The sequence below is a fragment of the Daucus carota genome, chromosome 4 (assembly GCF_001625215.2).
Source record: "Daucus carota subsp. sativus chromosome 4, DH1 v3.0, whole genome shotgun sequence".
NCBI classification, from domain to species: domain Eukaryota; kingdom Viridiplantae; phylum Streptophyta; class Magnoliopsida; order Apiales; family Apiaceae; genus Daucus; species Daucus carota.
In genome coordinates this window covers 35358137-35384232 of record NC_030384.2, presented here as the reverse complement: position 1 = coordinate 35384232, position 26096 = coordinate 35358137, and the positions used below count along the sequence as shown (strand labels likewise).

Here is a 26096-nt window from a genome sequence, read left to right as displayed (position 1 = left end):
AATTTAATAATAAATTTGAGATAGTGGAAGAAAGTAGTGAGTGTAATAATGTTTTTTTAATAAAAAGGGAGTATAAAATAAAAAAGTAATAGGCGTAATAGTAAAAAGTAATGTTCAAAAATAGTAAGGACTATTTTTTTTGACGGTCTCAAAAAGAGATAAGGCTCATGTAAAATGGGAGGGATGTATATACATGGTGTACATGTGAACTGCATGCAAGTACAACCATCGGAATTGAACTCCACAACAATATTCGACAGCTTTGGTCTTCACGTGAGCTGCGAGTCTTGCTGCAACAATATTATGCATTTGATTATTGGTTTGTATCTCATATTAAATCTCATCTTCCGACAGGCTGCGACAATTCTAATGCATGTGTTATACTCCCTCCGTCCCACCAGGTTCTTTACAGTTACCTCTTTTGGACGTCCCATCCATTTCTTTACATTAGAAAACTTTCCCAAAATAGTTAATGGGTCCCACCACTTTATCACTTTTCCTTCCTTTTCACACTACTTTTACTCCACTATCTCTCTTTTATATATTAAAAATCGATGGGTCCCACCACTTCACCCACTTTTCTTCCTCTTTTTCACTACTTTATACATATTTCTTAACCTCCGTGCCCAAACCCAATGTAAACAATTGGGTGGGACGGAGGGAGTACTTAAATAACCACAATGTCCCGTTAACGTTAAATTCAAATAAATTCAGTTGGTTGTCTGCACAACAGTCTAATCCCATTCATTTATGCAATAAAACTAATCACATTCATGCAGCTCTTTATACAGAATCCCACCATTTGCGTTAATCACCCATGTTAACAATCTGATTAAAGTTCTTAATTCATCCGGTGCGCGGAACATAACACATGCATTAATATTCTATTTTGCAAATACTACGCGTTTTTTTATTTAATTTCTGTATCGAAAAATACAGCGGTGCATCTTGTGGATGGATGGATCTCCGTATCTACTTGGGATTGGATGATGAGCTGGGCATGTACTTAGCTTTGAATGAACAACAACTGAAGAGTTGACTTGAATTACTCATTGAATATCTTTTGAGAAACAAGATTAATTAGTAGAGATAAAATTGGATTAGATGATTGTGATTTTTAGAATTTTAAAACCAGAAATGAATAATTTCTAATTATCTGTCGAATCTAGTCAATGTGACCCAAAATTCAGACTAGCACGGTTTATTTAGGACAGCGAAAGTATATCAAATTTCTGATCAGCATCTAAAAGCTTCCTAATTAACTCTTATTTTTTTCTGCTCAATGAGAGAAAGTCCCTTAGAATCTCTCAATCTCAGGGGCTCAGACCATGATTCTGGTTCTGATCTGTTAGAAGATAATAAGTGTTTATACTGCAATGGAATGATTCTGATAAAAAGTCGCTTTGATCCAGAACTTAGAGAGGATATTTGGTTCATGATTAATAAACTCAGTTAACAAACATAGTCATGAAGTGAAGGGAGATATCGTTAGATCAACAATAGAGTCTTACAAGGTCAGATGTTGTTTGTTGTCAAAGCTTCGTCTGACGAGAGTGCAACAGATTTTTGCTCGTTCGCGACCCTCCAAAATACAGCTAAATGATTTCCGCGACTAAGGTTAAAAATGGGGCGGGGAATTCATTTCCCAACCCCGTCCCATATATATTTTTCCTTCCCCGTCCCCGCCCCATTTCCCGTGGGAATTTATTTTTAATCCCCATCTCCGCCCCATCGGGGATTTAATATAATTTCGTCCCGCCCCGCCCCGCTGCTATAATATTACACTTTATATAATTACTTTAATATTTAGTAAATTTTTCTTCAGAATTTAATAAAAAAATACCAGACATGAATATTAAAAGCAAAAAATTAAATATAATAGAAATCAAAGAGACATGTTATACATTGTATATTATAGTTTTGTGTATTATAAAATAATAATATTAAATATAATAAATATATTATATTAAATACAATTATTTATTTATATTAAATATATGCGGGGCGGGGAATCCCCGCGGGAATTCAACAAATACCATACTTGCCCCATATTTTGGCGGGGCAGTCACTACCCCATTCCCCATATTAGCGGAGCGGATCTGCTCCATTCGGGGCGGGTTCCCCATTTTCCTCACTCCATTTTTAACCCTATCCGCGACTCTCGGGTAGTCAAGTGAGATATTTTAACAAGCATGATGACCACTTTAAATGTAAAATTTCCTGAAAATATTGTAGAACTCGCTTGGCTGCCCAAAATGAAATTTACCTTATTCTGCACTGATTGAAGTTTGAATTCTTAATTTATTACTGACCTTTTCTAAACTATTTTAAAAAGAAGTGCTTTGTTTGCATCCGTGATATGAATCAGTGCCATATACAGACAGCTGACATATGTAAATGATCACAATAAACGAATCTCTCAGAAGAAAACTTGTTTACGCAATCGCTGCAGAGCCAAATCTGTGTACAAAAACATGTATGAGGCTAGTAAGTTCTATAAATTTTGGATACAAGCAAAGCTGGAGCTACAAACAAACAATCACATTATTTATGCAAATTGCAGTAAGCATTTCCCAGTACATGAATAATGAATTCATACATTAGTTCTGCAGATTTGTCCGCTGCCTAAATTCTAAGATCTAGATCTGTCACTCTCTCAGAAGTTGCACTATAATAAGATACCGTAAAATTTGAAATCCAAGAGAAGAGATCGACGTAGAGCCAGAGGAAGCAATAGAATAATGCAGCTAGCAAATGGTATTAGTATATTCCTCCGAGATCACATGCAGATCAGTACGTGAGTGATAAGTTAGCATTCTTGAAAAAAATTAAATTGAAGGCCTAATTGCACTTAATCTGATGGTTATTGTCCTATAATCAAACTATTGCATCCTTGTGATCTTCTTCTGAAGTCTTAGTCGAATGTCTTGATTTGTGTTATGATCTGTCCATCTCCCCTGCTTTCTTTGCAGTTACACTCCGAGGAGCACGTAGTATAGTATTGTTATGGGGAGGGCAATCAGCATTCCGAATATAACCCTGGAAACATGAAACATACAGCATGTGTTCATCAGATATCAAAAAATGAATAACATTATAGCTAGTTATTGCGAAGGAGAGGGAACATACGCAGTGCTAAGTATGTCAGCATGGACGTTGTATTCTTTGGCAAATACGAAAGGAACGATTCCTTGGGGAAGAGCCGCCTGTAACAATCATATATATGTGTTAGCAGCAAACTTTTGATTTATTCTAAAATATTAAAAATGTCATTGATGGATTGTCACCTGCACAATTGCAACGTGCAAAAGAACACCTCTGAGGCCAATAGCGATGGAGGTTGCTGCAATAACTGCCGGACCTGTTAAGAACCGCACTGCCATTGAAAACGTGGCAACAGATTTTCCACAGGCTATTATCTTTGGTTGCAATGCCATGAATAGCCCTGAAACATAACAAGTACAGTTTACTCGTATAGAGTTTTCTTGACTAATATGGATCAGAGACGGTTTTTTAAGGAGATAAGAAATCAATACCTAGACTAAACATAGCCATTCCCAGACCTGCATCTGATAGTATTGATATGGATCCACTTAGAATGGTAGGCATCTTGATATTCCACCTGTCCATTATACATTTCAACAAGTTCTTATTAAAATTACTGAACAGCAATAAATTGAACTCAACACGATGATTATGATCAATAAAAACCATTAAACCATCCGGTTAGAATGAGAAAATGTGCAGACAAGCAACATCTAATTGTGTGTGTAAGAAAGACTGAGAAGGTAAGAGATTGACCTAAATGATACCAGAGACCAAATGAGGCCTAGAAGGCTGGAATAAGTGTTAGGATTTCGGATAAGTTTTCGCCAAACCATAATAAGAATGAGCCTTGTCATCACACTTGCAGGTGGCATCTGGTGATTTTTCTGGCCTCCTTCGATCCCTACCTTCTTCTGCATCGTATCATATGGCATCCCGAATTTTGATGCAGTTCCGTCCTCTATCTCAACCTGATCTCTCAGTTCTCCATTCATTTTTCCAGCAGGACTTGCATGTTCTATCGAATCATTCATTGCATTGGCTGTTCAATATTACCATTAGTAACAAAAGACAACTATAATTCAGTAAATGATAAACACTAATTATCAAAAACTGCAAAATATGTATTAATACATGTTATTGTTAATAGAATACCTCTAGAAGCAGCAATTTCTTGTTGAAGAACAGCCTTAGAAGAATCAACAACTCCAAAATCAGTAGCCGCAGCTCTATTTACAGCATTCCTTAAATTCCCTTCAGAGACAGGAGATGCGCTTGAGCTCCAAACAAACATATGAAGCTCCTTATTAGGCGTACTACTAGTCCCTGTCCCTCCACCGCTTTCCTTCCTCTTAGCTTGCGTGGTCCCTGTAAACATCGGATTTGGAGGCGGATACGAAGATCCTAAACTCCCATGGTTAAACAATTCACCACTCATACTCCTTCCACCAGGCCTTTTGCTCTTAGTATTGTTAACACTATTTCCCATCTTCAACATCTCCTCCTCAAAATTTGATATTCTTGGTGTGGGACCTTTCGACGATTGCACAGAATAAACATCCCCTCCTCCTCCATAACTGTTCGTGTAACCATGCTTAGGACTCGCAGCTTTACTTGCAAACATAGCATAAAAGTCATTCTGGTTAAAACTTGAGGCCCTCGGTGTAGGCTCTCGCGAAGACTGAACCGAGTAAATCTCCACACCCGTCAAGTTGGAAGCTCGCGGAGTCATTTCATTCATTGCATGGGACTTGTTATAAGAAATCACAGACCTTGATGAACAATTAGACCTTCTCACCACCACATGTAACTTGCCATCATCTCCAATTTCTGCATCCGTTTCCAGAGGCTCCCGTCCATTCAACGAAACCACATCCGATTCAACATGAAAAGAAGTGATCGAACCAGCCGTCTCAGGAAATTGCTCAGAAATAAGAAGCCTTGCACCCCTGTACTCAAACATGAAGAGCATCAAAGTATACCAAATCACACTCTGCATAACCACAATTTGAACCATTAGGTCCCCCGAGAAATCTCCGTACATAGCTTTCAGAAGGGGGATTCCCATGACAAGAGTGTTCGGCAGAGTGGATAAAGAAAACAGAGTGATCATCCACTCCAAGCTGCCATTTTTACTAAAAGTTTGCCATATAAAAAGGGCTACTAGAATGACAACCTTCTGTAAACAATCAGCAGCAATGAAATGATAGTTCATCGCGTAAGGGTCATTTTCTGAAATGAAGTGGAATGAAAGTAAAGGAACTGCAAACACAGCCACGAAGCGGTTAATTCCAGAGCACTGATCAGGGGTGAAGATTTTCCACCATCGGACAGAGCCATAGGCCAGGAACATGGCCACATAGAGAGGCACAATCGCGGCAAGAACATCGTAGATATCTTTTCCAGTGATCATTGCTAGCTATCCACAAGACAAATTGAAGTAACCAAGTGAGAGAACAAAGTTAAGAAGAAAGAGAGTTTTAAGCAAATGCTGAGTTATAAAGAAGGTAGTATAGTGAAAAAAGGAGTCTGAATTCGACAAAGGATCGCAAGTGAAGGAACAGCGCCAGCCTCTTTGTGCATGAGGCTTAATAATATAGATTCACACACACATGCATGTCTAGTAGCCACAGCATTGTGTGCATAGAATGGTTAAATATAAGAATAAGTTTATGAAAGGCGCATAATAAATTGAAGAATCCCTTTTCGAGACAAAATGTGGTTCGTCCTAGAGATTCTTGTCTGATTGCAATGGGGTGTGATTTGTGAATGATATATGAAACTAAGGGGGCGTCTGTACTGGAGCGGGAATGAGATTCGGGAATAAGAACGGATTAATGACGTATGAGAATGAGTATTCACGAGATGTGGAGGGAATGATTTACTCACTAGATGGAAGTGAGATCCCCGCTCCATATAATAAATTTGCTAATCTAAACACCAATACTTAAGTTTGAATACATTAGTTTGAAGTTCCGATTTTTGTTGATCAATAATCATAGTCATTAAATGAAGCTGTATGTACATAGAGAATGAAAGAAAGAGTTGCGGATAGAGTTTGCAGCTCAGTTGTTGTCGGCACAGCACACGTTCATGCACGTGAGAAACTAGCGACGACGGACCGTTCTTGTCCAACTTATGTTTCTTTATTTGGAAGTAATTTACTGTTAATTATTCGCTCGCTATGGCCAAGAATAAATATATAACTAAATTGACTTTGATGTACACGATTCAAAGTGGTTTGCTTGAATTGTTAGAATTATTGATTATAAAATTTGATCGATAGTAAAATGCATAGTTGGCGCTTGCATTTAGTGAACATACAACCTGCAATATTAAATTTTCGAAGTTGCTCTTTGTACTGTTAGAGTTTTACATTCCATTTGTTATATGAATGACTTTTAGACTAGGATGTGCAAAACATAGTTTTATACTAGAAGTTATATATTGGGGGCTACTACAACATTAATATGCCTTACTTTCCGTCTCTCGAAATGTCCAACAGCCCTTAGTTCTAGATATTAGAAGTGTCGCCTAGACGGCACAATAAAGTCCTTATTTCCGATGGTAGTAATTTAAGTTAGTTTGACTGAGATGATCTTTGAAACAGCTTGTCCCACCACTGTCGTCCCCAAGGGCACAAGTGAAAAAAAGTTAGTAGTGTCAAGGGTGCATCTATCCTCCGATCAACTTGAATGGTGAAACTTCTAAGAACGGTATCAACAAGTTGGAGCAGTCACGACAGTTTAATTTGTGTTCATTCAAAGTGAAGATTATTTTGAATTGTTTTTGTTTTATGAATGGCTTGTTTCCCTCGTAAAACGGAATACGATTTTACAGAGTCATTTTTGTATCCACGCGAATGTGTAAATGCTAAGAATGTAAGTTTATTCTGGGAACAAACCGGAAAATCGGTTATGTTATTTCTCACCGATTACTGCTTGAAGAACATTTATGACTTATTCTTGTAGGATTTTCGGTCTCCATGTGTAAAGGTTTAATGCTACCCTCCTAACTCAAGTGCTGATGCATTCGGACCTCAATGTTTTTCAGGGTTTTTGTCAATTCAATGGGTTCTGAAATTTCCAAATTTGATTTATTGATAAAACTAAGCTCAAACCAAAATCAGACCAAACGGAGTAACTGATGTCTGATCTACTAGTTAAAGATCGGCTTCCTCCTTTCCTACAAACACATAGTGCAGTCTGGATGGCCAGACAGCACTATCCTCCAAGCATAACCAATGAGTTCTATCTTGGCAAGATTGTACAATGTTCATTATCTCAAGCATGCTATAAATGTCCCCGACGAAATTCACATTAGCAAAGCTTTATATCATTGTTTGCATGCTACAACTAGCCTTGCCCATTACAGATGCATACGTCGCACCAGACCAAGGCAATGACTGGCTGGGCAGTCATCTTTCGTTTTGTACACACAAGGCTCAGAGGCTTGTGGCACACTTGTGCCACATCTATAATAATACAAGGGGTACCGACAAGAAACCGGGGGAAGTAAGGTACACAACCACTTGGAAAAAGCCTCTAGCCTTTTCTTGTATTCTTTGCGAAGACTGGGGATGAAAATGGAAGAGCTTCTCTCATAATCTGCTCTGATTGTTGCTCGCAGTCAGTACTCAGTAGAGACCAGGTGGTGTTCGAAAACTAATTAAGCATATTGGAACGCTAAATAATAAATTGTACACTGGCCATAAATTTCAGAAAGAAAAGGGGAGGAGCCTGTGACATTAATAGTGGAAATACTTCTACACATCTGCCCCTTAAAGATATACAATAGTATATAAATAAATTATGCTTCAATTTCTTTTAATATTCATATATGTTAATAACTTGATACATAAAAATTATCAAATGTTATGATACACACATTTATGATTTATGACTCAACATTTAATTATTTTCCTGAAAGAAAAGATAACTGATAGACACATAAGAAGATACAGTCGGTAATTTATTGCATCACTACATGTACCAAACTGATAGATATAGAGATCTTGCATATAGTAAGATACACTTTCTGTAGATATACCATATAGGTTCACAACATGCCGATGTAAGACATTACCAGGATTAAAAAAAAACATAAGACACAACAAATCAAGTAGAGGTACGGTAGTAGATGGTTCAGGGACTCGTTATCAACCTAACATAATGCAAATAGCAGGAAGCAGCTAATGATCTCTGAATATCCACATAATAACCCACGGTAATGACATTTCTGCAGATCCCTAATAGAGGCATATCTTATTCAACACATGCCTAGACCATCCAACATCAATCTATACAAGAAAAAGAGTATATACATGAACAATTCACTTACCTTGTGTGATACATTTACAGCTTCCAAATTCGTCTTTTGATTAGGAACTTCCATTAGTACAACTAAACCAAATACATGACAGGACAATTAAAAAGAGCACTCAAGCAAAGCATTCTGTGGGAAAACTTGAACTGATCCCAACATCAGAGTTCATTTCCAATTCTACTTCTAGAATACTTATCATAAAATACTCACCGTCTCCCGTTTATTATGTACACCAATCAAAATCCACTTTTTATTCATAATATTAAATAGACCAAGAGTTATTAGATTTGTATTAGTTTTTCAAGAAACTAACAAAAGGTTAATGTGGACAATACTTTTGTGACAAAAAGTTAAATAATGTGGCCAATATAAATGGGACAGATGGAGTAGCATATTTGAGATCATAGTCAAGCTGTTATTTGTACTAAAATCTTAAGAGCCTACACATGAATATAACAAGTTAAAAGTTGTTAAATACAAACTTAAGCACCCTTGGAGCAAATAAAGGTCATAGAAAAATCTATCCCATGATTTTCAAGTCCCTTTCAAAGACAACAAACGAAAATGCTAAACAAATGGACAAGAATTATGAGGAAAATATTAACAAAGGACGACTCCGGTAGTTCAAATAGCTGCTTGTTTATATATAGAGTTTGAAACAAACACGGGTTAAGATTTGATACATTGGGCAGGTGGTAAAACCAAATTGAAGAAGCTTGTAAAAAGTGGTACATAGTAAAGTAGTACTGCTCCCTCCTTAACAATCCTTTTCACTGGAAGCAACGAAATAAATACTTGTGAACAAAACAAGGAGGGAGAATGCTGAATGAATGGGATAGAGTAAAAAACAAACGGAAGGGAGCAAATTTCGATGACGTATTCATTCTTAAATTGGTTATTTTTTATGAGCTCAAGTTCAATTTGGTAGGAATAAATGAAGTCACTATCTTCTCTTCACAAATTAGCGCAATGATCTTCCATTGAATCCCATCCAATTAAAAGGATCATATGATACAACACATTATAATCAAGTATTCAAGTCACTAGGTACTATCCAGCTAAACATAGAAACTAATTAAAAGAGGGACGAATAGTACTAAATTAACCATGTGTATATAAAAATTGGACAAAATTGAAGCTAACAAAAAAAAATCCGCTCGAATATATTACAACAAAAGCTAGCAACACGGTAGGTTATAAAATTACAAAAGTAAAGAACTAATCAACAATTACTCTGTATACATATATTTACAAAACGAAGCTCACAGAACGCATTATCGTTTAATTCACATCCTCAGACTATCATTACATGGAAAAATCAAACAGGGGGAATATTTGAGAAGGAAAAACCTTGGTACCCCTTATACGCATAGTAAGCAATCCTTGTATAATAAAACCCCGGAATGAACAAAACCGAGCCCAAAATCGCAAAGAACACACCTGCCAACAAAAATTACCCAAAAGTAAATAACTAAATCAACAGGGGCAAAAACGGAAACAACCACTTCAGCAAAAGAGGCGTAGGGCGAAGAAGTAGTTACTTACCATGAGCGTGATCGCCGCCGACTTTGTAAAGTGACATAAATACCCCGGCGACGATGACGAGAATACCGAAGACGAGGAGCGAGACGGCGAGAGCGATTTCTTTGATGGGAGGGCGGTTGTGAATCGTGTAGGAGAAATCGTCCATCATGAGATCGTCGTCGGTGATTGAGAATGACTGATCTACATACGCCATCTGAATGTCTGATCTGATCTGAATGATTCAGAGGAGGAGTGTTGTTGAGTTGATTCAGCGGAGAGGTGAAAGAGATAAGATAGCAGCAGCAGTAAAACGAGAAAGATTGTTTGAGTTGTTGCTGACTTTGCACGAAATCTTTTCTTTTCTCTAGATAAGCGTGCCGTGTTATGTACTAGTGCCGCTGATTTGGTTTGATTATTTTAATTTTTTATACTCCCTCCGTCGACTTGTATACGCAGCGAGCCGTACACATTTTAATATTATAAAAAAGTGAGTATTAAATTTTTATTCAGAAAAAAATCTTATTATAAAATAATATTTTATAAAAGTATTAAAATATGTGTCAAATAGTAACGAGAGGGGACAAAAAGAGCATCAAATACCCTTAACATAAACTTAAAAGAGAGTTTAGGTGCTTATATACAAGATGTCGCTTATTATCCTAATTTGAAATATTAATGTTTCAAATATTATACAATCTAAAAGAAATACTCTCAATAGGAACGAGTTAAAAACACTAATATCGAATTTGGTGTAATGTTTTGTTGGAATTAAAAAAACGATAAATACATAATATAGTGTTTTGTTAGACTTATCTGCTGAGATTCAAAGAAAAAAACACTAATATCGAATTTGGAAGAATTTACGCAGAAAGAGTTACCATTTTTTTGCCACAAAGAAAAGATTTCAATAAAACTTCAAATCATGCAGTAGTACATGTAAAATTTTTGAAAGGATGTTATCCGCCCTCCGACTACAAAACAATTACATCTAGCCACGTAATGAACTTATTCGCTGACCGCTTGACAAATTTCAAAAGATACTTTTTGATCAACAAACTCGTACAAAATTTGTTTGCATTCGTCTACTATTATGCCGAGGTATGATAAACAGACATCATTGCTTCTGATTGCTTGGACGATGAGCATACATTCTGTCTCGATCTCGACGTCTCTCCATGCAGATGATTTTACCCGGCTTAAACCCTCTCGTACTCCCATTGCTTCTGCTAGTTCCCGACTGATTGTACCTTGGTTACACTTCAATTTCGCTTCTATCAGCTCTCTGCTGTGGTTAAGGGCGATCATGGAATAACTGTAACATTTGGACTCACGGAAGATTGTTGTATCTGTGTTTACCTTAACCGTACCTTCGATGGGAAGTTTCTAGTACTCAGCTCCATCTTCTTGTGTCACAAGACCAAGCAAATTGTCAAAAGTTTTATCCTGAGCATTCTGCCTTTGGTTAAGTACTGATTATGCAGACTCTACAATCTCATCAACTCCCATTCCTCGTTGATTCCATACTAGCTCGTTCATGCTTTTCCATAACGACCAAAGCAGCATGACTATAGAACTAATATCCTCCCCATTGTTAGCTTTGAAAACCTGGTCGAGCCATTCCATGAAATTACATTGTCCTGTACGTGATTCCATTTACCAACTATGTTCCAGCAAGCCTGAGCCAATTGACAGGAAACAAGAGCATGACAAATTGATTCTAATTCCTCATTGCAGACTGGGCATAACACGTTTATCTTCACTTGCTTTAACCTCAGTTGTGTTTTGGTTGGGAGAATACCTGTGGATGCATGCCACAGGAAGCTTTTCACCTTTGGAGGTACCTTTAAATTTCATAACTTACGTCAAAAACCCGAGTTGTCAGATGTATGTGTGGATCCTTTATCTGCTTGTATCAACCCTTACCCCGTAGGCACTTCTCACACTATACTGACCCAGCTTTTCTTCCTTCCAGTACCAAGAGTCGCTGTCATTGTTCCTTAGAGAGATTGACATCAGATTTGCATCTCTCCTCGAACATATCTTTTACCAGATCAGCGTCCCGTTGATTTCCTCCAGGGATCATTAGAGATGCAACTGTTCTATTGGACCTTCATGCTTCGTGTGAATATATGGATCCTCCTAATCCGGGAGCCAATAATCGTTTGATAAGGAGGCCAATGATAGTTAGAATGTCTACTTATCTGCCTGATCTCACCCTTCTTGAGAATCGTACTACGTCAGATATAACTACGGCTGCCACCATTTTAGCAGTTAAGAAGGTGCCATTTGGATAATGCTGAGCTTTGAAAATTTTGCTAACCAAACTGCCTGGGGATTGAATCAGTTTCCACCCCTGCTTATCCAAGAGGGTGAGGTTGAACTAACGTAGATTACGAAAACCTAAGCCTCCTTCCGTTTTCTTCTTGCTTAATCTCCCCCAACTCATCCAGTGAATTCTGTTCTCTTTATTAGATGAATCCTACACCAGAATTCGCACATTATTCAGGGAATCAGGAAGTCTTCAATTTCTCTTCAGGAAGTCTTCAAGTAGATGTAGAACTAATCGTCGATGATGCACATCAGAAGGTTCCTGATAATTATAGTACACCACCCTTTACACGATTCATCATTATTCATGGGCTGATGGGCAAATTCATACTCATAGTTACCTTTTACCACAAAAAGAACACTAATGTAAATTACATAATGACAGTGGGATGTTGTTATTAGAAAATGAAAATTGTATGCTGATCACAAATGGACACTAAACTATATGCTTACAGTAACAGTTATTTCATGCTGTCGGCAATAAGACTCCGCAGATGGACCACTTCAGACAGCTGGCAACACCTCACTCGGTCGGAAGACCTACCCTCCCGTGAAACACCTGAATCATGGGGAATATTGGGCTGTCAGCTTCTTTCCTGTCACCGTAACATTAGCAACAGTTCAGATTAATGTGCCTACTAGCAAAAAGAGAAGCTTGTGTACTAATTCATAATTTTGACCGTCGCCTTTTAAGCTTCATTTGTTAACATAATTTTCCGTGTAAAGTGATAAACCTAGTAGGAAATAAAGATAAACAAACAGAAGAGTGAATACTATATAGTAAAATGAATCCAACTGCAGAACTGCTGTACTTATTGTTCCCAGACAGTCAGACCAGTAGACTTAAAAAGCAAAAGATCAACGCAACAATAGGTGAAGTACCACATGAGGTACAAAACTTATGTCTTATCCCCGAAGAAGTCTAGCATTATAAGTAAATGAAACTGTCCTTGTCCTCAGTTCCTTACAAAAGGTTCTAGTGTCAAAAAAGGACTCAGTTGGAGGAAGTAAGATTTGATCTGTACTCATATAAACAATGCAGATTGCAAGGGCATCAGAACATTACAGTTGCACATAAAAGTGAAAACATAGTTCATATTAGTTTATAAGCTTTGTTACCGACTTACTACAAAAGGCCAAAACTTTCCCAAGCTCTTTATATTTGGCATCCTATAGGACAAAAGGTGGCGACCCTGGATACAATTTCAGGGTACTCAAAAAGATTTTGTTATAATTTTTTCAATTCCCCAAAGTTTAGTGTAAACATAGCTTTCGAAAATTTATTGAGGGAGAATATTAACCCATGCCATTTGAGTGCAAACCTTATATCTACACTTTTAAACAACTTTGCCTTTGTTAAACTACAATAACATATATGAAGGATATATCTAACATATATGTCTTCACAAAAGCAAACACGCATGTAAAATGCTAGAAAGGCCAGAAAAAGATTGACCTAAAAATGTAGTGAAGATTATAAAAGGGTAAGAGAGATTTATGTTTTAATCAGAGATTATGTTAAGAAAACTTTAGATAGTAGTAATAAGTGGCATAAAATGTACCTGAGTCGGTCGGCGGTACAAAATCTGTAAATTAGCTGCAACAAGAACCATGATTCCTAAAGCACAATTGAATCTGGGAAAAGAGATTACGTTTTCAGCAGCTGCAAAATGAATGGCATACTACTCATTGCAATGTGTTAACCAACACTTTTCCCCCGAGCCCTTCCCAGGGCATGTACAACTGGGCTTTCTAAACTAAACAGAATAGCTTATTTTATTTCCTTGCAAAAAAAAAAAAAAAAAACTAAACAGAATAGCTTAGCAACCTTGTAATACATAATTCCTATATACACTTGGGTGAACGAATTTGGGTAAAGTAACAGAAAATGTGAATTTTGACAGAATGAGTCACGCTTACTACATAGTCCCCGCTACGAACTGTTCCAGTCTAATAGCCTCTCAGCTGCACACACACACACACCGTTTTGTAAATTGTGCTCAAGTATTTTGAGGCAACAAATAAATGACTGAATGAAGAAGTTGGCAACCATAGCCAAAATCTGCATATATAATTATCTAAATATTTTAAGAGTGAATGCTACGAGGTAAGACTGCCTTACACTGTAAATCTAACAGATAAAGCAAAGAACTATCCAGGAACAGAGACTTTGATCAAAAGACCATCTACTGTCCTTGAGAAGTATATAATTGTTCCTAATGATTAAAATTTACAGGTGAGAATGAGATAAACTTCCACCTAATACGAAAGAACAAATTACCAAGAAATATAAGGCTGGGGGAATCAGAGATTGTATTTTTGGTTATAGTGGTCGACATAAACGCCTTAATAAATCAAGCATCATGACCTTAATTTTGTAAGCAAAAAGGAATTTTGCTAAGTTAGTGCTACGAAACACAAAACAAAAGGCCAATTGGAGGCAAATCATGGACGACACAAGAAAGCACCTCCTTCACACCTTAAGTTCAAAGGAGAAATTATGCAATGATCGAGCAACATAAAACCAGTGTTCTGAAAATCGGCCAATAAATCAGGCGAGTACTCGGACTCGGACCCAGACCCTTCTCCAAAACAATATTAGATTACTCGGATGATATCCCAGATTTGAGCCTGGGTCAAAATCAGTCAAAATCGATCCAACTCTGATCAAATTTAAAAAAACTAAAATTGGAAAAGGGAATTTTCTTAAGAAAAATTGAAAAGCAGACTTAATAACCTAATTATATAACACTCGTAGAATTTAGTATAGTATTATAACCAGTGTTGTAAATAGTGGGAATCGGAATTAATCCATGAAGGTATCGATTAGCGATTAATCGGAATAATTAATCAGATTATCAATCAGAATTAATTTAATATTATTTATAATATAAATAAATATATATATTTATTTTTAAATTTTTTCAACAAATTTTAATATTTTGACCGATTAAGTACCGATTTAACCGATTTTTGACCCGTTTTTTGCAAGTCGCATCGGAGTTCGTACCATTACCAATTAATCGGCCGATTAATAGGTTAATCGGCCGGTTTTTATAACATGTAGTATCTATAATTACTAATATTATATTAATAATTAATAATTTATTATAAAAATAATTTTTTAAATACATCTATTTTTGATCCGAATACTCCCAATTAACCCGAGTACTAGTTACTCGGTAGGGTCACCGAGTCCTACCGAATTCCGATTTTTAGACCACTGCAAAAAATAGAAGCCAATCTCATCATCCAAGTGAACTCCCTAATTAGATCTCATACTACAGAACCAAGAACTGTAATTTAACTTCCTGGTCATTAAAAAAAATATAAAATGAAAGCTCCGCATCATCAAACTGCAACCAAAATTTCTCAAAACTTAGCAATAATGGTAATAACTAAAAGGAAAGTTCAAATTTATGTAAAACTATCCATACGCACAGATTAAATTTGACAGAACTTAACAAATATGTATGTTTAAAATATCCATATGCTCAAGTTGAATTTTCAACAAAATGTAATAAATATGTACGTCTATTGCAGCATGTATCTAACAACCAAAGGGCGTAAATATCTCCATCATTAAACTGCAACCAGAATTGCTCAATATCTAAGAAAAATGCAAACAATTGAAAGGAAAGTTTAAACTTATATGAAAAAATCCATATGCTCAGATTGAATTTTCAACAGAAGTTAATTATGTATGCATATAATAAAACTTAACAAATATGTATGTCTATTGCAGCATAAATCAGACAATCAAAGGGCGTAATAACATGTCCATAATATATAGTCTCATAGTAATGACAACAAATTCATTCATGATAAGCCATAAACGTACCCTGTTTTGAGCATGTATCGGGATCAGGATTGTGGAGATTTTAAGTCGCACCTTTCAAGTTTCCAATCTGCAAACAAATTAGCATAAGTTCCTAAAAGCTTCACCTTGAGGCTTTAACTTGAAGGGTGCCTAGAAAAGATAAATATCATACCTCTGAAAGTGTATCATTAAATCCTAGTCAACTTATATAAGATGGGGTAATCACTTGACATTTGAATATCACCCTGGCTTGTGAAACACACAGATAAATCACATTGGATGATTTAATTTGATGACATGTTCTTAATTAAATTAACAGAAAAACTGAAGACAGAACATAAAGAGGCCCATAAACTTCCAAGTGCAATTTGCTGGACTAAAAACAAAGATATTATCGTTCTACAGACAGTAATGTTTACAAGAAGAACTAAAATTCCAGCAAACGCTCTTTGCAAGAGTTAAAACAACGATAGTATGGTTCTACAGAGAGCTATCATTATCAGCATAAGTAAATATTCAGTCATCAGAAGAGTAATAATGAACACCGCCAAGGCAGTCTGCAATACTAGAATGATATAATAAGTAGCTTATAACTTGAAAAATACATACAATTTTCTGCTTATAAGTTACTTTTAAGGTAGGCCAAACAGAATTATCTAGCAAAAGAAAAAATCTCGGTAAACAATACTATAATTGTCAGCTAATCATGCCTTTAACCAAATCTAGGATGCGGACATATTCGTAGAATAGCGAAGATTGTTCTCCTTCAAGTCCATCCCTGTGATGTCGGTTGCTGCCAGCCAGATTGTTGCAGGGACTACCACCTACAACCAAGTCAAAGCCACCAAAAGAAGCGACAAATTCTTCAAGCTTATCACCATTCAGCTTCTGTACATCAGCAATGTGAATCAAATTTCCTTTCTGGTTTGTTTGCTCCCACCAACTCCTAACAATATTTTGGTTGGCTTCTGAAATCTCCACAGAGACGACATTCTTTAAAGGAATTCCAAGGCGGTGGAGGGCCACTTCCGCACCTCCAATGCCAGAAAATAGTGACAGAAGATTGATGCCACCAGGAAACCTATCTTTCAGAACAGACAAATGATAGGCAACAGTGTCTACCTGAAAAGATTTGAGATCATGATAAGTATGGATTAATTACATATCAGTATCAACAGGATTCATCTATAATACACATGATATCCAAATTCAGTTGGCAGGGGATATAATATATATAAACTCTTTTGGCTTTGTAGTCAATAAAACCAAAGAATGCAAAATTTTGTGACTTCCCTAAGTAAAAGAAGATCAGAATTATAGAAACGCTTTACATGATACACATATTTTTAACACCATTCATTCTTGAAAGCATATAGATTCCAAAAAAGAAAAAGAGTACTGAACAAAAAGAACAAGAGTTCACCTGAAATGAGTTGCCTAGAGATTTATATCTATCGGTTCTACTAATACCACCTCCTCTTGTGTGATTTTTAGGAAAACCCAACAACATTTCCACCTCGTCACATTCTAAAGGCGCGACCTTGTTCTTTCCCACCCACACTAAATTCCACTTCTTACATTCATCAATGACAAACTTCTGCACATTCTGAGGTGGATCATTCTCATAGCCTTCAAGTGCTTTGCGAATTCTTTCAGTTAATTTAGCACTAGCAGTACATGTCTGCAAGCAATTCAACTTAGTCCTAGTATCCCATGAAGGCCACCATCTCCTTGTCAAAGGCAAAGCTTCATGTATCGTTTTTGGAGGAAGTGGTTTTAGCAAAAATCTCTTATCAATTGGCAAATTGTGTATATAACCCCTTTTCCTTGCTGCAGCACTGAAAAATTTGGAGTCAACAAACTCTGGCTGAATATCATATAAGAAGCTAGAAATGGTGTCCCAAACTCCTTTTGGAGCTTGTGCTACATTCTCATAGTAAAAATATGGAGGCCCGGTTGCCGCCATTGGAAGGCTCCTCTGAAGAACTAAAGTCCCTTCTTCAGTCGGGACTCCAAACCCTACCATTGGTTTTGGAAAACGGATTGTTTCATTGGCTTGAGCCCCCTTTTTTTCCTTTTTCAACACTTCTAATTCATTCAACTTCCTCTTTCGTTCTGAATGCTTTGACTGTGGTCAAGGAAAAGAGAAATAATTCAGTATCATTACTTATCTAAAGATAAGACACAAAAAACCATAAATAATAAACACCTTGTTTTCATCAGGCGGTTCCTTAAAAAATGCTTCATCAGCCCTTGCCATTTGAGCAGCAATTATGAAATCTGTTAGCTCATCAATTGAGGCTTCAGGACCTGTAATATGTTAGGGACATCAGAGTTGAAGGAAGTGCGTGGAGAACTTTGTTAGTTAAACTTTTTGATATCAAAACGGGAGACGGAACAAAAATTTATATATAGCCAGTGTATATAAAGCTGAATGTGGGTCAAACCCTTGCAAAGAAGTACATATACTTGACAATAGCTTCTTCAGTTTACATAACATCGCCTACCAGAACTAAGTTTCACAGCTTACAAAAAAATTATGTAACCTGGTCAGCTTTTTTAGTTTCCGGCTTCTTTTAATTTTCCAGGACATGCTAAAATTTGTCCCAACAATTTTTGTCAAGTATCTGTGCACTTAGATCTTCAGTTCTCAAAAGGACAAATTGACTCGCAAGTCGCAATATAATTCTTTCATGCAGTTCCACCAGCATAATTTAAACCGTCTAGAAGTTGGATCAACCCTCTCCTAATTAAAATATCACATCTCCTGGCCTATCAACAAATCTGAATTTATACTGCAAAAACTAGGTATTAATTTACCAGCAACAACCAAAACAACTGCGCAAGTTCCTATTGAAAGCATAGAATGCAAAGAACAACAGTAACCTGATTAGATGCCAGGTGTCAACAAGTACTATCTGACAAAAATATTATCTTCAGCGATGTAGGGCATTTGAACAATGCAACTCATGACATTGTACATGTACATTAGAGCATAGCAGTTCATGTACACATTCATTTGTATGCAACACGATATTGGTACATTGGAAATTAAAAAAAAGAAGAAGAAGAAAATAAAACATTACATACCACATCTGTCTATAGCTATTGAAGCTTCTGCTACCGAAAAATCCATTTTCGTCAAGGCCAATAATCTTTTGTCATCCACCATTGAAGTATTTGTAGTGTTCTGCAATAGAATTTAACATCAATAACCTATAGAATTATTTATATCATGGAACTTATTTTTCTCGCACCCCATTCTATATATTTTGCTTCATTCATAATTACATTAAAATGCATCTGTCACGGTAACAGTCTTTCTGTAACAAACTAAAAAAATCAACAACCCGTAGAATTATTAAAGGCATGAAACAATTTTACTGCACGCATTCTACATATTTATTATATAAGTAATTACATTAAAGTATATCTGTCGCCGTAACTGTCTCTCGGTAACAAACTATAGAACTAAACAAAAAACAGGAAGTCGAATTATTTAAAATATTATCAATTAGGCCAACTAACATATACATATAGGTAGGCATGAAAACAAAAAATCGCAATCTTACAATAGTTCAAAATGTCAATAACAAACACGATACAAGTAAAATTCTACAACATATTGTCACTGGATCAAGAGACTTCCAACTCTCATGAAGCCCGATATAGTTACACAAAGTCTAACAAAACAGAAATTCACTCAAAGAAAATTTTAATACAGAAGACAAAGTGAAATGGAGGTCATTTTGGAATTAATTTAGGCTTATCCTGATTCTTCGCACCCTTAACAAAAGTTTTGGGCCAGACAAGATAGAGATGATTGTTTATAGATTACAAAAGAGTAGATCTAAAGAATATATCCGATGGACTGAATTTGATATAACAAACATTAAGGTTATAAATTGAACCAAGGGTATGCGGTTTCCGGATTTATAAAGAAATGTTTCACTAAGCCCACGATTTACTTAAACACATCCAGACATCAGTGTTTTTTATTTATGTCGCTGAAAAGCGTGAAATATAAATTATGCAAAAAAAATTCAAGTTCAACTGTTAGTAATCTTTCTAATCGTCCACTACTATTCAATAAAAGAAATATATATTACTTACATTCATTTCACTCTCACACCAGCTATCTGAATCTGAAAGAACATTTAGTAAGTCATCATTGTATGCTGAAGAGCACTGACCAGAATTGATACATTGCTGTTGCTCAGGAGAGTTTTGAAGCGCCTGCAAGATATAACAAATATATATAAGTACCAAAAGAATTTTCTTGGTGTAAAAGGAGGACATGCAGGGTCAGGTATGTAGTCCAAAGAGGCATGCTCAAAGGTGGTGCTTTAAGAAAATGGTATGTTAACTATACATGTAGATGTGTTTTATTGTAAATTTACTGATGAGTGATGAGTAAAAATTTTAAATCTTAACTGTGATGTGTTCACAGCCAGAGAGTAACTTTCTAAATTTAAGAACATTTGACAGTGGCATTGACGGCCAAATTTCGTAGTATAAGTGTATGGATCTTCGGGTTTTCTTGAAACATGCCAACTTGTAACTCAAATGGACAGCTAAATTGCGCACCCATGACACACCCCACATACCTTCACACACCAGTCACAAGTACATACCTATAAGCATCTATTTATATATATGGGGAGATGGAGATGGAGAGTGGGAGAGAGAGAGAGAGAGAGAGAGAGAGAGAGAGAGAGAGAGAGAGAGAGAGGAAGATGAGAGAATATTTTTGGTGTAAGACGTAAGTCTCAAATTCAGGATCTTCTGCCGCGCGAATTTCCTGAGAAATGAAGTCATAGGCGCGGAGGTTCAGGGCTGGTTTCGCTTGGTAGGCCGGGAATGCTCGACGGAGAGGGAGGGAGAGGGAGAGGGAGGGAGGGAGAGGGGGGGGGGGAGATATGTGGGAATGTGTACATTGTATATGACAGGTTGTTCGTTGTTTAAGCTCACAAACAAAGATAAGTACTCCACAATCTAGCATCTCAATGATGCAGGACAAGACAGCAAAAGCTAAGATAAATAAACCCTCGGGTGATTCAATCGAAACTCAAATCAATACCCCAAGTTCAAATCCCTAAATTGACAATAATCACTTCCAATTCAGAGAAAACAATGTATGTATATCAAACTACTATGATATGTGGAGATTACATCATTATATAGAAAACATAATACCTAAAGGATATATAAACTCCTTAACTAAGACCACTAACCCCACATTTATAATTAAATAAACACCATACTAATTTCCAAACACTAAATAGGATTAAACTATTATTAAAAACTCCTTTTATTTTCTTTCCTGTTACTTGAATTATTCAGCTTTTGCAGAATGAACACCCCCCCCCCCCCCCCCCCGTGGGACGGATCTAGAAATTGGTTGTTGTGGGGGCATAACAAATTTAAACAAGTAACTAGTGGGAAAAATAATGATACGAAGACAAAGCAAGAAAAAGAATACTGGTAGGAATTGAACCCTGCTCTCTGGTAACAAAGTTCTAGTTGTCACCATGGGGGCACTTGTGTATACAAAATGACAGAATATATATAGTCCATATATAAAAATCAGTGGGGGCAAGTACCCCCATTGTACCCGTAGGAGCTCCGTCCCTGGCCCCACTTATGTACAGTGTGTGCATGTTGTTCGAAAACGTTGTTATGTGTATACAAGAAAATTTCTTTACCACAGATCATAGAAATTTAAAAATTGCCACATTACAGTTACAAGTAAACCTAAAGTATTTAATGAAATGATAAATCACATACTAGCTATCAACTAGGCAAATGAGCACTAAAAAACTCTAAAAGTAATTTAGCAAAAAAATAGCACTCAAAAGTAGAGGACTAACTTGTAGTGAAAGAACAGTTTCTAGTATTGATTCAAATTGGTCTTCTTCTCCTGCACAGATAGAAATCCCAAGTGTTCAAGAAGCTTCAATAAGCAAAAGAATCATTTATGAATATGAACATAAAACCAGATGCCACAAAAAAGGGTTCCATATTGAACATATGTACTCGGCAATGCAAATCTACCATGTTGCTCAATTGCTTTAAGGACCAAATCTTCAGGAAACTTCATGTCATATATCAGCCTGACTTTTGCGGAAACTGCAGAAGAACATCCCTGGGAATGCAAAAGAAGAAGTTGGTGGTGACTGAACAGGAACTGAGAAAATAATATGTATACATGCACTATAGCTAGAAGATAAGAATACTGCAGAAAGAAGTGAAAATGAAAAATGAACTTTGAAGATAATATGCATAGATTATCATACAGATATAGATATAAAGAAGGAGGAGACATAATTGACTATCTAATTATGGAAATTTAATGTGTACATGTCAAAATATAAGATGGTCAGTTGGCCACAGATGACAAGATTTAACTATGCTTAATAATTACTGTTTCGAAATAGGCAAGAAATTTACGAAAACTAACTGTTATGACCAGCCAAATCTTGCTTTAAACTTACGAAATTGATCTGCTGGGAAGGGAAAACTAAAATGGCTAAATAAATTTGTTATATAGGTTATGTTAAAACTATATAATGCTTATAATTGCATCTTTCAAAAGGTGTTCAGCATGGAGATTAAGGTGTTTTGAAAGTCATGTATGTTGCATATACTTTAAAAAATAATGAACACTGATAGTGGACTTGGTGCATTTAAACTTTGACCTCACCCTACAAGGGGATTAAGTAACTTGAGCAATGCAACTGTGTGTACATATGCAAGTGATGTTTAGAATCTACATAACAAGCATATAGAATCAAATACATTTAAACAAACATAAAAAAATCTGAACAGGTGCAAACTTAATACATCAAACAACACCATTCACTGGACAACTTATGAAGCCCAATAATACAATGAAGGTGCTATATGATTTAGGGAGCAAAAATATATAAGACAGCTAATGCAATGGCATCGGGCCCTGAGAGATGATTAAACATAACTCGGAAAAGAATATATGTTCACATATCTGTATTACAATATGCTCATAGTACTACTTTCGACAGCAAATCAGAACACAAAATCTGATTCGACTCTGTAACATACAGTAATTACATATACCTCACCACTGCCAGCATTGACATTTCCATTAGGTACAGAGAAACTTGAACTCGAACATGGAACCAAATTCTCAATTTCCCTTTCATCATCTGTATCCCAGTCAATGTTGAAACTTTCATCATTAGAAGCATTCCCGTCCTACGGTTATAACATTAGAGCAGTCAAAACCAAAAGGAAAACTCAAAATAGTGTTACATATACATACATATTATAATGCAAAGAAAGCCCTTCTCTTGACATTTTGAGAGATGCAAAATTGTCAATTGAAAAAAAAGTGTGAAAGTAAAAATCATAGGATGTGAATATAAATACCATTGTCAACTATCCTCCTGGGTACAGGAAGCCGATATATTCAAAGCTGTTCATGAAAAATAATAAAACAATTTAGTAACATTTACTAACATTCTGGAACAGTATAGAACATAAACACCATCCAATTGGTTGTCAAATTCTGTAATCCCTACACCCACTCTTATAACAATCACTATATTTTCCAGATGTGACAGTAACAGATAGGTTTCTTTCACCTGCAAGAAGTACTACTAGTACTTTTTGCCTTACAATAGTTTACTTTTGTCCTCGGTACTTTATTTTCCTAGAATTCCTTTAAGTTTATCATATGTCAGCCTTTTCACAGTCTAAGATGAAAATCGAATTGCTCAATAACATTTTCACAGATAAATTGAGTGATGGACTTCACAACAATGAAGAGATTGGCGTCATCAAGACTGGGTATGGAAGCCTGTACTATCTAATTAGTCTCCTCCTGTTGCCTGTTTGACATCACTTTCAGACATCAGCGTCATGGCAGGCTTATGAATACAAGCACTATTTAGACTATACCTAGTAAATTATGGGTTAAAATGGAAAAGATAAATGTATTTTCTTCATCATGTAGCGCATTACCATCAACAAGACTTAAAACATGGAACTAGACTAACTGGTATATGGTAATTTGGTTTTCCAGGAAACCAAAAGACATCAAGGTACGCTAATATATGCCTTTGCAAGTAATAGTGCATGTCCGTGACAATTAAAGAACCTGGTTCTCGATGACTGACAGTTTGATACTCTCATGTGCTTCGTGTGTACGTGATACTTCAAAAAATGTCAGTTTGTGATACAGTTACAGAGGACTCAAGACTTTGATCAAAATCTACTTAAACATGTAGGCTTCCAACTAATGATCTGGATTTCAGAGTGCCTTTGAGGGAGGATATTAAATGAAAATCGCTAAATCGGGTATCACTCTTAAAATGGACTTTCATCCCAAACAAAAATTAATAAAGTCTCTCATGAAAACTGCTATCTTGCCTAATCAGAACTCTTACAACTCAACGTACAAAAACTAAAAATACAGTCTCTCATTAGTTGCTACACAAATTTAACAAATTTACAGCATAAATTCATCACTGTTTATAATATACCTGATAAAGCCGCCAAGATTCTGCTACTACACAACTAAGCTTCGATTCTGCACAAAAACCCCAAATTTAATTTGATAGAAATCAAGAGCTTCAATAAAACAGATATACAAGGCAAAATCATAAAAATAAACCCATAAAACATGTACATGTATATAAAATGAGAGAGATACGTAAATATATAGATATAGAGAGGGACTGGTTACAGGGAAGAGCGAGAGGAGAGTTCTTTGTGATTGTAACCCCCAAACCCTAGCTCCGCTTCAGAGCAGAGAATTACACTATGATATGAATGTATCTATGTATGTATATCATGCTTTGGTACTTGGAAGATATGCAGGACTGTGATACGCGCCAGAACTGGAATTTCAATTTCACACTGCATTTTTTATTATAAAATTTGATACTTACGGTGAATTCCTGGTGTATTTTTAAAGGGAGGAGGGAGAGTGGAGAACACGCTCTTAAAATGAGAGTTCACTTTGATATTATCATAACACATTATTTTATGATAAAGATATATATGTAATTTCAACATCAGTATAGTCTAAATCCAAATTTGTGGATGATATCTTTATGAGTCGGTGTATTCGATTTTTTTTTTCAGGAGTCGGTGTATTCGATTTCGATTTCTAGGAATCCGAATTTTACAGTGTTATTAAAATAATGGAATATATAAATATGATCTTTATTTTAAATAAAATTTATAAATAAGATTTTAGTTTTTTTTTTAAATATTACGATTATATTCCATTACGAATTTATACTATATGTGGATTTTTGGTCATCATTAAAATATGACTTTTTGAAATTTATAAAATACTGAATTACGTGAGATTATTAATATATTTTATGTTTTTAGAAATTCTTTTATAATCGAGAAGATTTTAAAGGATACTGCTTAAATCTCAAGAACTCTAGGTGATGTTTTACCTCAAATCCAATGAACTTTACATAAAATCGAAATGACAACATATAATTCATCAAAATCATAGATTATTATTATTATTCTATTAAAATTTGAATTCGTATATATCCAGAGAAAGCTTTGAAATTTAAATTGACAGTTTGACACCTCGTAAACTATATGAGCATGAATTTTGAATGATATAATTTCAAAGTTATTATAAGAATTATAATAACATTATAAACTAATTTTACGTATAATTAAAATTAATTAATCAGTTGTATATAATTATATATTTCCAATGAATAAATATATGTGGCGATGATTTAAAATAGCAGTAAGTATTCGGTCAATTCGGTTCAAAATATGATCTAATTAAAAGTTATAAATCAAATGAGGTCGTGTGGTTCAGCCTTTTCCGGTATCAGGTATGAGTTTGGTTCATTCCCAACCCAAACATGATATTTGGTTGAAAAATTTATTCGTTCAAACTCATACCTCAAACCCTCAAGGTTTGTGTTTTTGTTACCTTAAAGGGAGGTGGGTATGGAACATGAGTATGAGGAATCAAAAATATTTTTATTTTATATACAATTACATCAAATGTTTGACACAAAATTATATCAAC

At 35.7% G+C, this 26096-nt stretch overlaps 3 protein-coding genes and 1 long non-coding RNA gene across 4 annotated transcripts; all 4 read right to left on the bottom strand.

Annotated features, from left to right (window-relative positions):
* Positions 1-2477: 2477 nt before the first annotated feature.
* On the bottom strand, positions 2478-5981 carry LOC108215887 (auxin efflux carrier component 2). The gene is made up of 6 exons (XM_017388497.2): positions 4201-5981; positions 3802-4087; positions 3537-3622; positions 3288-3445; positions 3130-3206; positions 2478-3039 (listed from the first exon to the last, which is right to left on the bottom strand). The coding sequence occupies exons 1-6, from the start codon at positions 5456-5458 to the stop codon at positions 2973-2975; spliced, it is 1932 nt and encodes a 643-aa protein (XP_017243986.2). The 5' UTR covers positions 5459-5981; the 3' UTR covers positions 2478-2972.
* A 3528-nt stretch (positions 5982-9509) lies between these two features.
* On the bottom strand, positions 9510-10290 carry LOC108215888 (uncharacterized). The gene is made up of 2 exons (XM_017388498.2): positions 9916-10290; positions 9510-9810 (listed from the first exon to the last, which is right to left on the bottom strand). Exons 1-2 carry the CDS (start codon positions 10106-10108, stop codon positions 9689-9691), a joined length of 315 nt encoding a protein of 104 aa, XP_017243987.1. The 5' UTR covers positions 10109-10290; the 3' UTR covers positions 9510-9688.
* A 484-nt stretch (positions 10291-10774) lies between these two features.
* On the bottom strand, positions 10775-15077 carry LOC108218137 (uncharacterized). The gene is made up of 3 exons (XR_001806293.2): positions 13785-15077; positions 12676-12818; positions 10775-12563 (listed from the first exon to the last, which is right to left on the bottom strand). It is a non-coding gene; the product is annotated as an uncharacterized LOC108218137 (long non-coding RNA).
* A 1495-nt stretch (positions 15078-16572) lies between these two features.
* On the bottom strand, positions 16573-24908 carry LOC108217592 (DNA (cytosine-5)-methyltransferase DRM2). Its single transcript, XM_017390428.2, has 11 exons — positions 24768-24908; positions 24565-24611; positions 23450-23495; positions 23138-23275; positions 22097-22187; positions 21913-21962; positions 20156-20278; positions 19133-19232; positions 18252-18352; positions 17466-18170; positions 16573-17164 (listed from the first exon to the last, which is right to left on the bottom strand). The coding sequence occupies exons 3-11, from the start codon at positions 23450-23452 to the stop codon at positions 16739-16741; spliced, it is 1737 nt and encodes a 578-aa protein (XP_017245917.1). The 5' UTR covers positions 23453-23495; positions 24565-24611; positions 24768-24908; the 3' UTR covers positions 16573-16738.
* Between the last annotated feature and the right edge of the window lie 1188 nt (positions 24909-26096).

Bases quoted from the DNA above. Each gene is read 5' to 3' on its own strand.
- LOC108215887 (XM_017388497.2), bottom strand. From the start codon at position 5,458: ATGATCACTGGAAAAGATATCTACGATGTTCTTGCCGCGATTGTGCCT. The intron at 4,088-4,200 runs GTATTCTATTAA...AATATTGAACAG, and splicing joins AGAAATTGCTGCTTCTAGAG to CCAATGCAATGAATGATTCG. The intron at 3,623-3,801 runs GTCAATCTCTTA...TATAATGGACAG, and splicing joins TGGTCTCTGGTATCATTTAG to GTGGAATATCAAGATGCCTA.
- LOC108215888 (XM_017388498.2), bottom strand. From the start codon at position 10,108: ATGGCGTATGTAGATCAGTCATTCTCAATCACCGACGACGATCTCATG. The intron at 9,811-9,915 runs GTAAGTAACTAC...TTTTGTTGGCAG, and splicing joins CGGCGGCGATCACGCTCATG to GTGTGTTCTTTGCGATTTTG.
- LOC108217592 (XM_017390428.2), bottom strand. The intron at 20,279-21,912 runs GTTAGTCCTCTA...TATATCTTGCAG, and splicing joins AAACTGTTCTTTCACTACAA to GCGCTTCAAAACTCTCCTGA. The intron at 18,353-19,132 runs GTATGTAATGTT...AACATATTACAG, and splicing joins AATAGCTATAGACAGATGTG to GTCCTGAAGCCTCAATTGAT.